The following is a 15,111-nucleotide window of genomic DNA, read 5'->3' as shown; positions in this document are numbered from 1 at the left end:
AATTGGGTGTCTCAGTAACGTCCATGAATTAGGAAGTACGTACAATCACTAAAAATAAAAAATAAAAATAAAACAAGGACCCACCCATCAAGTCCCCAAAACAGGTCGTAATGTTCCTGAGGAAATTTATAAAAATTTATGTTAGGAAAGTCAAGAGGGAACCTACGAGGATGGTGAAAATGTGCCTTATCGGGATCTGGAAGGTGACATTGCCGGTGTTAACTACGTAAAAACTAATCATGCTGTATGTTACGAGTAAACTTTTTCCAAAGGTTCAATAGGATGGAAAAGAAGTTGGAATGTCACTCCTTTGAGAGAACGTGGCTATCTGATTTCTGATATTATAACATTGTGTGTACTTAAGTTCAGAGCCTAAGAAAGTTGGACGCCAGCTGAGCACTAAGAAACTACAACTCCCAGCATACTTTGCTCCCGCGCCCTCTGGACAGTTTAAACCCCAGACGGGAAACCCCGGTTCCGAGCGCCTGTCTAGGAGGTGCACGCATATAGGCTCTCGCGGCACGCACGCCCTCCTTTTGCATCACTTCCTTGGGCGTAGCACGCTGTAAAGCGTCAGGGCCTTAGCCAATCTGGAGGCGAAAGTGACGGCTGGTTAGTAGCCACTAGCGGCTGCTGCGAAGCTGAAGCCTGAGTAAACTGTTCCGGAGCCGCTCGTCCGTCCTTTCTCAGGTGTCACCGAGAGCTCAGGTGAGGCAGAGATGGTATGAAAAACACGGGCACCATGTTCCGATGTTAACGTCCGACCAGGGCGGTGGAAGGGCGCGGCCCAGATGCCGGTGACAGTACTACCGAGGGGGCTTTGGAGCATGGGCCCCGGGAGGCTATGAAGTTTGGGCCACCTGAACTCTGCCCTCATCTGTCCCCGGGGGCTTAAGGAGTGACTGGATACTTTTGGGAGGGTACCTTGGTAAGGTAGTGTTCACAATTAAGGAGGAGGCCTCTTGGTTGTTTGGGCGGGTGCGCGGGGCTTAGGGGTGGTAAAGGAAATGGTTAGGTAATCTGAGGGCAGGTCCTTTCCCACCGTTCGAATTGAACTGAAAAATGAAAGAATCGAAGTTATGAGGCCCTGGCTGGCGTGGCTCAGTTGGTTGGAGCGCCGTCCTGTACACCACAAAGTTGGAGTTCCATTCCCTTAGTTGTGGGTTCAATCCCTGGCAGGTGCGTATGAGAAGCAACCAACCGCTGTTTCTCTGTCACATCTGTGTTTCTCTTTTCTCTTTAAAATCAATGATCATATTTTTAATATTTTTAAAAAAGAGAAAAGTTAGCCCTGGCCAGTGTAGCTCCATTGGTTGGAGCGTCGCCTGTGGACCAAAAGGTCGGGGCTTCGATTCCCCGTCGGAGCACATATCCAGGTTGCGAGTGTGATCCCTGGTTGGAGCCCAAGCACATAGGCAACCAATCATGTCTCTGTCTCTGTCTCCACCACCCCCTCCGCCTCCACCCCTCTAAAAAGCCATGGGGAAGAAATGTACTTGGGTGAGGATTAAGAAAGAGAGAGAAGTTAACAAGATCTCTAAACCATCATTTTTTTCCCTTTTGAATGTGGTGAACACAACCACCTGCCCCCAGAGCAAGTCTTGTTAATCGCTTCTGCTCCAGATTATCCCAGCATTAAATTCTAAGCTCATCCTATAAAACTCCAGGCATAAGCATCTCTATGCCCCTGGTAAGAACAGGTTCTGACATGCAAGTCAGGGTACAGTACCCAATTTTATGCTTCTTGCAGCATCTACTGAAGATCACAGTCTTACTGACATTTTTCTTGGGAGGTAGGGAGTGTGAAATTCTTTTACTGTATTTGAAATTCAGCCCCTTTAAAATTTTATAGCATTTATGAGGAACTTAAAATTTGTTCATTCAAAGTTAACAAATATTTTTTGATCATCTGCTGTGCCCTAGGTATTGCTAGCTCTAGAGATAACAAAGGTGAAGTATGCATTTCAACTGCGTTTCCTTTGAAGAAAAAGGAATCAGAAGTGAAGTTTGCAGGAAGACTATATCTCTTCAATCCAACAGGTGTAGAGGAGGGTCTGTGTGTGCCTAGCTATGTGTCAGAAGCGGGTGGATCAGTTCACAGTTTGTTCAGATTTTTATTTTATTGTTTAAGATTTTATTTGTTTATTTTTAGAGAGAGGAGAAGGGAGAAAGAGGGAGAGAAACATCAATGTGTGGTTGCCTCTCATGCGCCCTCTACTGGGGACCTGGCCCACAACCCAGGCATGTGCCCTCACAGGGATTCTAACTGGTGACCCTTTGGTTCACAGGCCAGCACTCAGTCCACTGAGCCACACCAGCCAGGGCCAGATTTTTAAAAGTGCTTTGTTAGTATTTGCAAATGTATCATAATTAGTTGAGATGCCAACAGCCTCGTGTTTTGATAGGCAAATTATAAATCGTATTTCTGTAGTAGTAATCCAGGAGTACATATAAATATTACCACCTGATGGTATAAATTCCTATCTTACATAGAGGAGTGATGGAAAAAATCAATATTCTTAATATTTAGAGTGTTAAATTGTTTTACATCAATGTTAAGAACACTGAGTGTCAGTAAATCAATACCAATATCAATCTTGTGGCCTCATAGATTTTGTTAGGTGATGGGGGAACAGAGATGGAAACTAAAGCTTAGGGAACACTAGGCACTATTCTTTACATAAACTGTAATAGGCTGTTTTACGAGTTAAAAAAATGAAAGTCATTTAGGCAGAGACCATGAAAAATGTGTCTTGCTCAGCTTTGCTCTGTGTTGAAGCAAAGTTTGGTATCTATGTGTATGTATAAAACCTCACAACAGTTAAATGTTACCATTGTTTGGTCATTTCTGTTTTGCTCCCCTCTTCCTGTGGTAAAGAACACTGATTATAGGAGTATCAAAAGGTATAACTTCAACTGTTATAACTCCCAACTACTCATTTCTCTCTGGTCTGTTGGTGGTCTTGAAGACTTGTCTTTGCTTTGGTATAGTAAAACATAAATCAGAAGTACCTAGACTTGCTCTAAATAGCTTTTGAATGCTGTCACTACAACATGTTGAAAAATTAAATTTTAAATCTCTTAAATAAAAATTCCTAAGCCTAATGTAAAGTGCTTGGTTGTGAGCAGAACATTTTTTGTGTGTGTTCTGAAGAATGTGATTTGTGGACTACAAATTATGCACTTGCTAGAATTTTTTAAAATAAGAGAGAAACTTTACTTACTGTTCACACTTTTTTCTTTAAAGATTTCATTCATTTGTTTTGAGAGAGAGGGGAAACAAGGGAGAAAGAGAGGGGGAGAAACGTTGATTGATTACATCTTATACACAATCCAACTGAGGACGGAGTCAGCAAACCAGGCATGTGCCCTGTCCAGGAATCTAACCGGCCAGCAACATTTCACTTTTCGGGCCAACACCCAACCAACAAAGCCACACTGGTCAGGGTTTTTATTGTTGTTGTTCTTTTTTAACTTTGTAAACCTTCTACCCAGCAGCAAGGCAGAACTGTGAAGAATGGAAGCTAATGCATCTGTTGACATGTTTTCAGAAGTCCTGGAAAATCAGTTACTTCAGGCTACCAAACTAGTGGAAGAACATTTGGATGCTGAAATTCAGAAACTGGATCAGATTGATGAGGATGAATTGGAACACCTTAAAGAAAAGAGACTTGAGGCACTAAGGAAAGCTCAGCAGCAGAAACAAGTAACCTCTCTGCCCTGCTTTCTGAAATTGCTTTAACAGTATGCGCCTAACAACTTAAATATACACATGTCAATAGTTACATTGTAGTCCTCATTTTTAAGGGTTTTTGACCTCGGAGTACCTATCATGATTAAAAATTTGGCTGGAAAAAAATTAGTTTTGAAGACATACTCGAAATTAGCCTGATTAATGTATTAAGCCACAGACAAGTAAAAGAAATACATGCCCAGGATCATTTTCTGAGCTCAAATTTTTGTGGTTGAAGTGAACTAGGAAAGCACTGGCAGCAACAGGAGGTAGTGGTTTCCCTCTCGGGTAGTAGTAAAGCCTATCATAAGCTAGCTGTGCTCAAAGCAAATGAGAGAAGATTTAAGTACACTACTAATTGCTAATGCACAACTAAAAAAAAAAAAGTTGTCATACCTAGAATATTTTTGTAGAAGTATGAATCTACATGATTTGCAATGAGGAGCATATATCAATATCTTAAATGAAGTTGTCAGCAGTTAAAGACAGTAATCTGAGTATTTATAATTAAAAATCAATTGAAGCAGGCAGCTTTTAGGGCTTTTTTATGATTAATATAAATATCAATTTAAAGTGAATTTGTCATGGAGTAACTCAGAGGATCTTATTTTAGAGTTTTCATTCCATTTTAATAGATGTTTTTCATAAAAATGTTTCCTGAGGAAGTAGGCAAGAAGGCTTAAAGGTTTTTAAAGCTATTTGAAAGAGTAATATAGATTGTATAATAGTTTTGATTTGCTAATCTACAAAGGTATTGGGGAAACCAATGAACTGTGACATAAGCACTTAATAGGCCTATATTAATCAATATTCCTCAGTCAGCCAGGCACCCTGCTACTGTTACGGCAGCTAGAGATGTGGGGCTTAGGTAGAGAGCGGAAGAACAAGGTGAAAAAGAGGAGGAGTCCACAAGAGGCTGGGGTGATAACCCCTAAGTGAGAGAACCAGGTACTGCCCATTTGCCATGCATCAGGTAGGCTCAACCTACTTGGTTCCCATCCTGCTTGATCCCACTCAGCACATACCTGTGGAGCATGTGCTCTGTGAAAGGAAATGTACTTAAGAACACATTTATTCTTGGGCGTGTTGAGTGTCTTGGGAGAGTTGCTGGGCATTGGTGGAAGTTCGGAGTAGGCTTGCCTCCCTCTAAGAAACAGGCAGGTTCAGGTCTTCAGCGTATTGGTTAAACACATGGGAATAAGTAATGGAAAGAAATGGTAGCTGTTTAAAAAAAAAAAAAAATTACTGGATTTTAAATGCACATGTCACGTGTCAAGAAATGTCACATTATTAAGGAATTGCTATTTGAGAGTTTAAACTGTTTATAGGACCATTACCAAAGAAATGTCACATAAAGAGAAGATATCTGGGCCTTCTGTGAGTGTCAGCTCAGTGTGAGCTGATGTAGAGTGGATACCAAAACTACTGTGTCTGGGCTGTGTTAGTTTAAGTGCAGAGGAGGAAAGGGAGTGGCGTTCCCACCCCTTTCTAGTTGGACCTTGTAGAAGGCTGCATTCAGACCTCTGCCACATTTTAAAAGAACATGGAGGAATTAGACTGTATTCAGAGGACAACCAGAAAAGAAAAAGTCTAGATATCATTTCATACAAGAAACAGTCAAAAGGAAATGGAAATTTTAGTGTGGAGAGGGGAGGACATAGGCTAGGTAAGATATTTGAAGGGGTAATGTGTGAAAGGAAGATTAGAACTTTTGTCTCTGATCTTAGGTTCAAGCTAGGATCCATAGGCCAAAGTTAGAGATACTGTACTTCAGTGTGAGACCTTTCCAAAAGTTAGAGATTACATGTACAAATGCTGTTTAAGCACATACGTCAGACACTGTTTTACTTAACTTCATGTTGAATCTCTTATTTTCACAACTACACAGTGAGATAAATGCTTCATGATCTGTACAGATGAGGAAATTAGGACTCAGGAAGGTTATTAGAATTCATAGTCTAAGGAGTAGTAGAACAATTATTCAAACCCATGCCTTCTACTTGCAAGGCCAGTGCCCGTTTTTTGTTAAAACTAGCAGCCTGAAAAAGGAAACACATTTCCAGTTGTAATGAAAAGTTTCTTGCCACAGGAAAGTTGCAAGAGGCTGAAATGTCTGTCAGGTGTGGTTGATAAGTTCGTTTGGGGAGTTGAATTACATGACTTGTGAGACCTTTATTGTTTCCGGGCACTGTTAGTAGACAACTTTTTCTTCTAGGATGCTACCCATTGGTGGACAGTGTAAAAGAGGTTCCTGCCTCTCCAAGGTAATCATGAAGAGTAAGCAGGCCCCCTAAGCTTCAGAGCTGCAGTAAGCCGCCACCACCACCCTCTGTCCCCATCCCCCAAAACTGGATTTACCTCATGAGCATTATTTATGAAATCTTTTTAGTAATTTGAATCAAGTGCTTCTGATTTTAGTAGTGTGAGTGCAGAGAAATTAAATGGGCTTTACATTCTAAGTATCTTGAGTCTATACATTTTTGTTTTCAGAGTTCTAAGAAAACATACATATTCTAAGTTACCAAGATAGATAACTAAAATATGAGCCATGCTGTGGAGATAGCCACAGCCCACAGACTATTTTTGCATTGACACTAGAAAATAGGAAAGTGAATCTTTCCCTACAGGTAAAATCAACTTCATCACACAATACAGAGTTGGGCAAAAGTAGGTTTACAGTTGTTCATATGGAAAATAATACAATAATTAATACAAACATAAACTGTGTCACACGCCTACAACTGGAAACCTCCTTTTGCCCCACCCTATATTATGTTGTTTGGATGCAAACTAACTGGTACTGAAAGAGATTTTTTCAAATGTGTAATATTTCCCTTTTCTTCATATTAGGAATGGCTTGCGAAAGGACATGGGGAATACAGAGAAATCCCTAGCGAAAGAGACTTTTTTCAAGAAGTCAAAGAGAGTAAAAAAGTGGTTTGCCATTTCTACAGAGACTCCACATTCAGGTAACTTTGTTTCCTTCAGTGACTTTTTTTAAACAGGAGAGGTCTCTGAATGGAAATATACTGACAGAGAAATTAAGAAAAATAAAAGAAACTACTTCCTAAATTGCTTCTTTGTATTAAAAGTCTGTACATTAAAGTTAAACAATGGTTATTTTAAAGATTAACTTAAAAACCAGTGACATACCAAAGTATAAATGAACATTATTAAAAATCAGGAAAATTTCTATATAAATGACTGTTTTCTGAATTATATTTATACTAACTTTAAAAACATCTTAGAAGTGTACACTTAAATTTTTTATCAGTTCAACGAGAATTGTTTCTACTTTTTTTTCTTTACCCACTATTATGATAGGGAGTGCATAGGGAGACAGTGACTTGACCGAGCCTTTCGCCAGAAGTATAGTTGGAACTGCCAGGCTTGGCTGGAAGGAGGAGAAGGTGATCTCTCTTAAACCAACCTAAGTCTGCAAACCTCTATGGAGGCAGATCCCTTATAAAATGAAAATATCTCCAGAAGAAGTTGTATCTTAAACCAGTGGATTCAAATCTTTCTCTTTTTTAAGCCCCAAAATTTGATTAGTTGCCAACATTTAAAAATTGAGAAATATTTTATTTTTTTAAAAGTTAGATTTCAGAATATTTATAAAAATCAGCAAACTTAATTATAACCAACCTAGATTTAGTATGAAAGCAATTTGCTGACGCTGAGTGGGGCTGCCTTCCTTAGACCGTCATGCAGTGCAGTGTTGTGTCTTTATCATTCACTGTCACATTAGCCTTGCCGTCTCTCATTTCCATAGCTTGTCTGGCCCCTGTCTCAGGTTCACCAAGTTGATTATTGGGTAACACCTTTCATGGATTGATTGCCCAAGACTTACTGACTAAAAAAATAAAAATGAAAAAAATATTGAGATGGTGAAATCCCTTCCAAAGGAAAGAGGGAAAAAGTATTGGGAAGGTAAAGAATATCAAGAAAACCCTCTACTGTTGTGGCACACTGGCATCTTCCATTGGCAAACATATTCCTCAAGTTGCCAAACTGACATATATGATGAGGTGATATGTTGATATATCAGTCTGTAAGATTGATGTGATATGTTGTTCACTTGTTTATTAGATGTCTTTACCCACTATCTTGTTAGTTTTGTGAAGGCACAAAGTTTGCGTGTATTGTGGCCCACTGTGCTTTGGATTCCTAGCTCTAGAGCAGCAATGGCTGACACATAGTAGGTGCTCAGTAAATATGTTTGATGGATATATAAACAGTGCAGCACCAGAAGTACTAACCTTCAAACAAACTGAATAATCAAAATTTAAATCATTAGTTTATGAATATTAATATATATAAAATCAAAGTTTCTAGCACATAGTAGGCTGCATACATACTTTCATGTGTAAGATCCTGGAAATTCACAGTGACCCTTTGAGGTGAGTAGGTATATGCTAGAGATTAAGTGACTCACCTAATGTCACTCAGGTACTAAATAATAAGTTTTAAGCCTGATGCCATTTTAACTGTATCATGACTGCTGCTTCTGTATTTTTAAAAAATGGCTTAATTACATAGCCTTATTTAAGATAGGTTCCAGCTCTTTCAAGGGCAGAGTCTTCAGGCATTTAGAGTGGTCCGGTGTTGGACATACTGGAGGTGGTTTTACAATACAGACTTTAACAAAACTAGGCTGTCCCAAACACCTGGTAATAGAATTGTTTACCTTTATACCTAGAAGGTTTGGAAAGCACCAAAATCTGCATGAGGCATGTGCCCAGGCTGACTTTGCAAAGTCTAAGCTATGAAATCTTAAAGTTCTAATGAGGTTGTCTAAAATGAAAAAACATGTTGATGTCTGCAGGGCCTATGGTGAATTCACATGTGCTAAATGTGTCCATGACTGGATCAAGCATGCCTTCCTCACTGAGGAGCAGAAAATCATGAAAGTATTGAAGGCACAGCACAGAGTCAGAAAGCTAAATTTAAAAATGAAGTTTTTTGAGTAATAAAAACAATTAAAAGGCAAAAAATATATAAAATAAAATAGGTTCCATATTGCTCCAATAAAACCATGGAGTTGATTTATATATGAATGTTCAAGAACATATTTCTCATATAACAGTTCATTTATCATTTCTTTTGAGTTTCATTCAAACACTGTTTAATAATTTGTCCTTTCCTACCATTTTCACTGAATTCTCATTGCTTCACTTCAGGGTGATAAATGAAAAGATACATTCAGAGGGAAAGTGATGAGGCATTAAATTTATAAGAAACTCACTGGACCTAAATCTAATTGAGGAAAAACTACAATCAAGTAGCGCCCCAAAAGCCTAGGTGTCCAAAGCAGCGATCTCAACTTTACTGGGCATGAGCATCATCTGTGTTTCCAAGCTACACTCCCAGGGAATTTTTTTGATTCATCTGTATATTTTAAAAGTGGATGTAATGAATACTGATGGTTAAGAGCTATTGCTCAAAAAGATTATTACAATAGCCTGTTTCAGACACACTAGAGGATTGACCAGTTTAAATATGTTCTACTTTAAAGAAATTGTCAGTTCCATTTTCTTCTTCAGTAGAAGATGGCTTAGTGAAAGTTACTTCTAGTGTTTTTCATTTTGTAAAACAGTAATGACCATATTTACAGCCCTTAACCTTATATGCTTCTTGCTGACAGAGTTGCACAGCTAGAAGAGTTTCCTCTCAGTGACACCAAACAGTCCTTCCTAATGATTTCCAAATATGGCACCACATGTACATTGCTAATTCTGAGAAGTCTCTTCTGAGTTAATCAGGTCAGATTTGTCTCCCTTCAAGCTCCCTGCATGAGATACCGGGAAACATGCATAAGATTAATGATAATTTTTGTTACCATGAACATGACAGCAATGTGAAGCACTTACTATTTGAGGCATATATTGAATGTTTTGTTTTTTATAAATATCATTACAGCAAATCAGACTTTCTAGATACAGATTGTTTGTCTACCTCTCACAGGTAGCTATCTATGAAATGGAAATGAGGTCACCTGATACAAGCACCAGTTGGCTACAGAATTATGAAACTCAAACAAGATAAACTATAAAATTACATGTACCTTAGTTTTCCCAAAAGCAGCCACAGGTAACCTCTGAAAGTGGTTTGCTATTCACTTGACCCAGAGACCCCCACAAAATCATGCATATCAAGAAGTTCAAATCTTGGTGTTCATTTTAAGAACATTCATGAAACTACCCAGGTCATCAAAGGTATGCATATTCAAAAAACCACAGAGCATCTGAAGGATGTCACTTTACAGAAGCAATGTGTGTCATTTGTCATTACAACAGTGGAGTTGGTTGGTGTGCCTAGGCCGAACAGTGGGGCTGGACATGGCTGGTGGCCAAAAGAGTGCTGAATTTTTTGCTGCGTATTTTGCTTAAAAATACAGAGAGTAATGCTGAACTTAAGGATTTAGATGTAGATTTTCTGGTCATTGAGCACATCCAGATGAATAAAGCTCCCAAGATGCGGGATAGAACTTAAAGCAGAGCTCATGAGTGGATTAACCCATACATGAGCCATCCCTGCCACACTGAGAGGATCTGTACTGAAAAACATCAGATTGTTCCTAAACTAGGAGAGGAGGTTGCACAGAAGGAAAAGATATCCCAGAAGAAACTGAAGAAACAAAAACTTACGGCCCAGCTGTAATAAATAAAATTAAATGTACCTTAATGATACTTATTTTTAAAAAGAGAAGATATCCATTGTTTTAGCTTTTGATTTTCTTTATTTGTTATTTACAGGTGTAAAATATTAGACAGACATTTGGTGATACTGTCCAAGAAACATCTGGAGACCAAATTTTTGAAGCTGAATGTGGAAAAGGCACCTTTCCTTTGTGAGAGACTAAGGATCAAAGTCATTCCCACACTAGCACTTGTAAAAGATGGAAAAACACAAGATTACGTCGTTGGATTTACTGACCTAGGAAATACAGATGACTTTACCACAGAAACATTAGAATGGAGGCTTGGTTGTTCTGATATTCTTAATTACAGGTAACTTTGAACAAAACAATAGACTTATTTTAATTCACATTTTCAGTGATATTTTTAGAGTAGTTTTTTTTGTTGTTAACATTTATTTTATGGAATTAAGATCTTTTGGCTGAGATGTAGAAAAACTTTAACAAAGGAAAAGCATAGTATTTCTTAAATTGTGCATTATGAGCATAATCTTACAGCAAAAATCAGAGTTATGGGTAAAAGTGAGTCTTAGAGTACCCCTAGCTGTAAGTTTCAACCTAATGGATCCTCTTGAATCTAATTCTGCATAATCTGGAAACCCAAAATGACACCCCAGAATTGACTCTCCCCTGATTTAAACTGGATTACTCAAATTGATAATGACTTACTTTCAAACATTAGATTTTTAATGTTTACTCCTGCCTCATTTGAAGAATCTGATAAAATGTATAGAATCTCATTTCTATGCCTAGCTTAAATTACTAGGGGGATGAGTCTCAGTTTGAAAACCATCTAAATTCCAACTTCCATTTTCCATTCATTTCTTTGTCCATATCTTAGGACAAATGATTTATCTAATTCTACAAATTAGAGCATATCATCTTGTCCTTTTTGGAGTTTTAGGTTTTATATTTTTAATATTAAATAAAATTAATATTTATTAAGTAATTATTTTGAAATGATTTCAAACATTAAACAGTTGGAAATAATACAAAGAATGCTCATATATGCTTCACCCATATTTCCTAATTTTAAGCATTTTATATTTGCTTTATCTTAAATTTTTTTTCAGAACCATTTGAGTGTAAATTGTAGGTGTATTAAACCTTTACTCCTAAATATTTTTGTGTGTATTTCCTAAAAACAAGGACATTTCCTTATCTAACCACGGTACAATTATTAAACCAGGAAATTTTTGTAATTTACAGACCTCATTCAAATTCTATTATTGTTCCAGTAATGCCCTCCATGTTACAAAAAAAAAAAAATCATTGCATGTAGTTAATGTGTCTTTAGTTTCCCTTAAACTGTCACAGCCTGTTAACCTTCCTTTGTTTTTCAATACTTTGACATTTTTGAAGAGTACATGCTAGTTATTTTACAGAGCATTCCCCCAACTTGGGTTTGTCTATTGTTTCAAGTTCAGACTCATACTATACATTTTTTCACAGGTATGTTACGGAAACAACGTATTCTTCCTTCTTAATTAGTGCACTGTATCAAGAGGCATATGATGGTGTGTCTCATTTTTGGTGGGAATAACTGAGATCTGTGTAATCAGCTGTCTGCCAGGCCAAATGGTGACTTAAGGAACTTTTCCATGTCTCACAATAATTTTATTTAGTTAGTTATGTTAGAATGGGCTGTAGATTATTTTATTCAATGGGTTATATTCTGTTGCCATTATTATTTACTTTGAAGTTCAAATTGCCCCAGGTTTGGCCAGTGAGAGCCCCTTTCATATTGTCTTCTGTAGTCTTTAGTCATGTCCCCACAATTGTCTGAGCACTTTCTTTCTGGTACAAATGAGATGTTTTAGGGACGCTCATGTGGTGCTCTCCCTAGAACTGGCTATTTCTCAAAAGAGCCACGGTTCCTTTCAGTGGCAAATGATACTTCAAAACCAAGATCTAGGTACTGGGTATATTCTCGGATATTTTTGAAAGAAGAAATTTTCATATTTCATTTATTTCTCAGGCATCATTGAAAAGAATTTCATACCAATTCCAGTTAAGAAATTCCATGAATTTTGATGATGTCTGTAGAAATCTAAATATTAAAAGGTGTTAAACAGGACCAAACCAGTCATAACAGGCTATGAAAAATACAGCACATTTTTCTGTGTCATTTTCACAATGAAAAGAATGTAATACAGGTTCAACATAACCAAAACCGATGAGGGGAAAAAAAACTTTGATTTCCTTCTCATCCTTTCAGTCAGAAATTCTGTTGGCCTCCTATGAAATGTTACTCAATACTTAATGCTAAAAAAAGAGAAAATAAAATGTTGATCTAAAACATTTAGTAGTACAAAGTAAGGTTTACCACTATTAACTATCAGTATGAATAATATATTGGATACCTCTTCCCGGATGCCAACATTGTAGAGAAATTTTACTCTATTCCATGTTACAGTGTGGGAAAAAAGATAGATTTTTCTGAAGTTTAGTATACCAACTGTACTAAATCATAAAGAATAAATGCTTTTTAAATTTGCTTTATTTTTAGTGGAAATTTAATGGAGCCACCATTTCAGAGCCAAAAGAAATTTGGAACAAACTTCACAAAGCTGGAAAAGAAAACAATCCGAGGAAAGAAATATGATTCGGACTCTGATGATGATTAGAGAGCAGTTATAATTGTTTGTAAATTGTCTTTATTTCTGCTTACTTTAGAATTAGATGTGTTTTATAAATTCTGTTGATTTTGATACATTGGTCATCTAATGGTCATATTCTAGTTTTATACAGTTGCATCACATTGAAAGACATCTTTAATATTTTCTTGTGGAGCTCATTTAAGTTGTGGAAAACTGCTAAGTTCTTAAATTATCTGGGTAGGGCCTGGATTCTCTTATTTTTATGATTGATTTTATCACTGGATTGGAAATAGAAATTCAATGAACTATTTCAGAACTACTACTCACGCATTATTTACTTTATACCACAGGTCAAGTAACATTTACTGGTGTAACACACTGCACTTCTAAATGATAAAAACTCTTGACTTCTGGAATATATTTACATAACTATTAAAGAACTGCTTATTTATTCTGTGTGCTGTGTGTTGATGTTGAATCAGCTGGTGACAGAAGAAAGCTTTTTCAGGTTGAGAGCATATTGCTTATTTAAAGGATCCTGATTGCTTGTATTTTAAGGCATGCATTCTTAGAAAATCAGGAAGCACACTTAGGATGGGGAGATCCACAGACTCACTGAAAGAACCATAACTCATAAATATTAATTTTTTTAAAAATTAAAGTTTCTGAAATTGTCATAAAAGCATAAAGCAAACAGAAGTATTTATTCAAGAAGATAGTAAATTGTGGTAAGAATAGTGAGTCTGTGTGGCATTAGAGCCTTGACTCCCACACCCTTCCTCCAACCTACTCAGCCTATAATTTCTCCCTAGGGGGAGCAGACTGCTCCAATTTCTCTTCTACTCAGTCCCCACTTGCAGCACAGATCTACCCCAGGAATAGTAGACTAAGAATACTGTTTGCTAATCACTATTGCCCCAGTTTACTCAAAACCTCATTGAGATTAACAATTGACTTATAAGATGGGGCAACAGTGACTAGAATGGAGGATCCATGCAAAAAGGTAAGCAGAGAAGACTAGAAATACCATTCACTGCTCTATTTGTAAGACCACAGTTACCACTCCTAGAAAAGCAAGCTACTCTCCCCACCCCTAACCACAGAATGAATAGCACAGAGGCTCTCGTCACTGGGAAAAGCAAACTATAAAAATGGCTTTCATTGGGGTGCGTTCCCTAAAGGGAACACCTTTATGTGGAACAGAGTGAAAGAAGTTTAAGGATTCTGCTATAGACAAAGGAGATTTGGAGTGGAAGTGGGGGGAGGCATAAGAGGAGACTGATAGCTCCAAGAGAGCAATAAGCAAAAGGTGAGAAGTTTGAGCAGAGAATTAGAGTGGCAGCTAAGAGTAGCCCTAAAGTTGAAACAAGACTGAAAGACTAGAAGGGCCTGAACTTAATTGTATCAAACAGTTAAGCAATTTACACCCCAAGGCTTATCAAAAATAGAATGGTTGCTATGTTAGCAATTAGTGGATGTTAACAGAGTGTGATAACAGTAGAAGCAGACCAACTAGAACACAAGGAGATCAGGGAAATGAACAGTAGAAAAGAGCCCTGCTAAAACTACTGTCACTGATTTTGGAGTCAACGTGACAACATGCCATTCAGAAGCTGCAGCATAAGTTACATGTTTGCAGGATAAGTGGACTTAACTGAAATAAGTCCGCTAAACAAATAAGCAAACAAGCCCTTAGGGAAAAGGGAGAAAGAGGCCCCAGTGCTGCTATATTATCTAAAGTGCATATACACAATGGAATACTATGCAGCAGAAAGAAAAAAAGAACTACTAAACTTCATGACAGCATGGATGGAACTGGAGAGCATTAAGCTAAGCGAAATAAGCCAGGGGGCGAAAGACAAATACCATATGATCTCACCTATAAGTGGAACCTAATCAACAATACAAAGATGCAAGGAAAATATGACCAGCAACAATGAAAGGAAAAGAAATCAACAGTGACAAGAGGGAAGGAGGGAGGGGCGGGCAGGGAAAGGGAAGGGAAGGGGCAAGTCAAGGAACATATAGCAAGGACTCATGGACAAAACCAAAGGGGAAGAGCTGAGGGAGGAAAGGAGGGA

At 37.7% G+C, this 15,111-nt stretch overlaps 1 protein-coding gene across 2 annotated transcripts; it reads left to right on the top strand.

Annotated features, from left to right (window-relative positions):
* Positions 1-573: 573 nt before the first annotated feature.
* TXNDC9 (thioredoxin domain containing 9) lies at positions 574-13,468 on the top strand. 2 transcript variants are annotated; one of them, XM_054586295.1, is made up of 5 exons: positions 574-708; positions 3,499-3,706; positions 6,584-6,702; positions 10,489-10,743; positions 12,940-13,468. In XM_054586295.1, exons 2-5 carry the CDS (start codon positions 3,518-3,520, stop codon positions 13,055-13,057), a joined length of 681 nt encoding a protein of 226 aa, XP_054442270.1. In that variant the 5' UTR covers positions 574-708; positions 3,499-3,517; the 3' UTR covers positions 13,058-13,468. The 2 variants fall into 2 exon arrangements, with proteins under 2 accessions (XP_054442270.1, XP_054442279.1); XM_054586304.1 differs by having other exon boundaries at positions 3,496-3,706.
* The last annotated feature ends 1,643 nt before the right edge of the window (positions 13,469-15,111 follow it).

This window comes from Pteronotus mesoamericanus, unplaced genomic scaffold (assembly GCF_021234165.1).
Source record: "Pteronotus mesoamericanus isolate MK-2021 breed Mesoamerican mustached bat unplaced genomic scaffold, CSHL_Meso_final contig_121, whole genome shotgun sequence".
In the NCBI taxonomy this organism is placed as follows: Eukaryota; Metazoa; Chordata; class Mammalia; order Chiroptera; family Mormoopidae; genus Pteronotus; species Pteronotus mesoamericanus.
The sequence above is the reverse complement of the archived record's forward strand: the minus strand, read 5'-3'. Positions and strand labels throughout refer to the sequence as shown.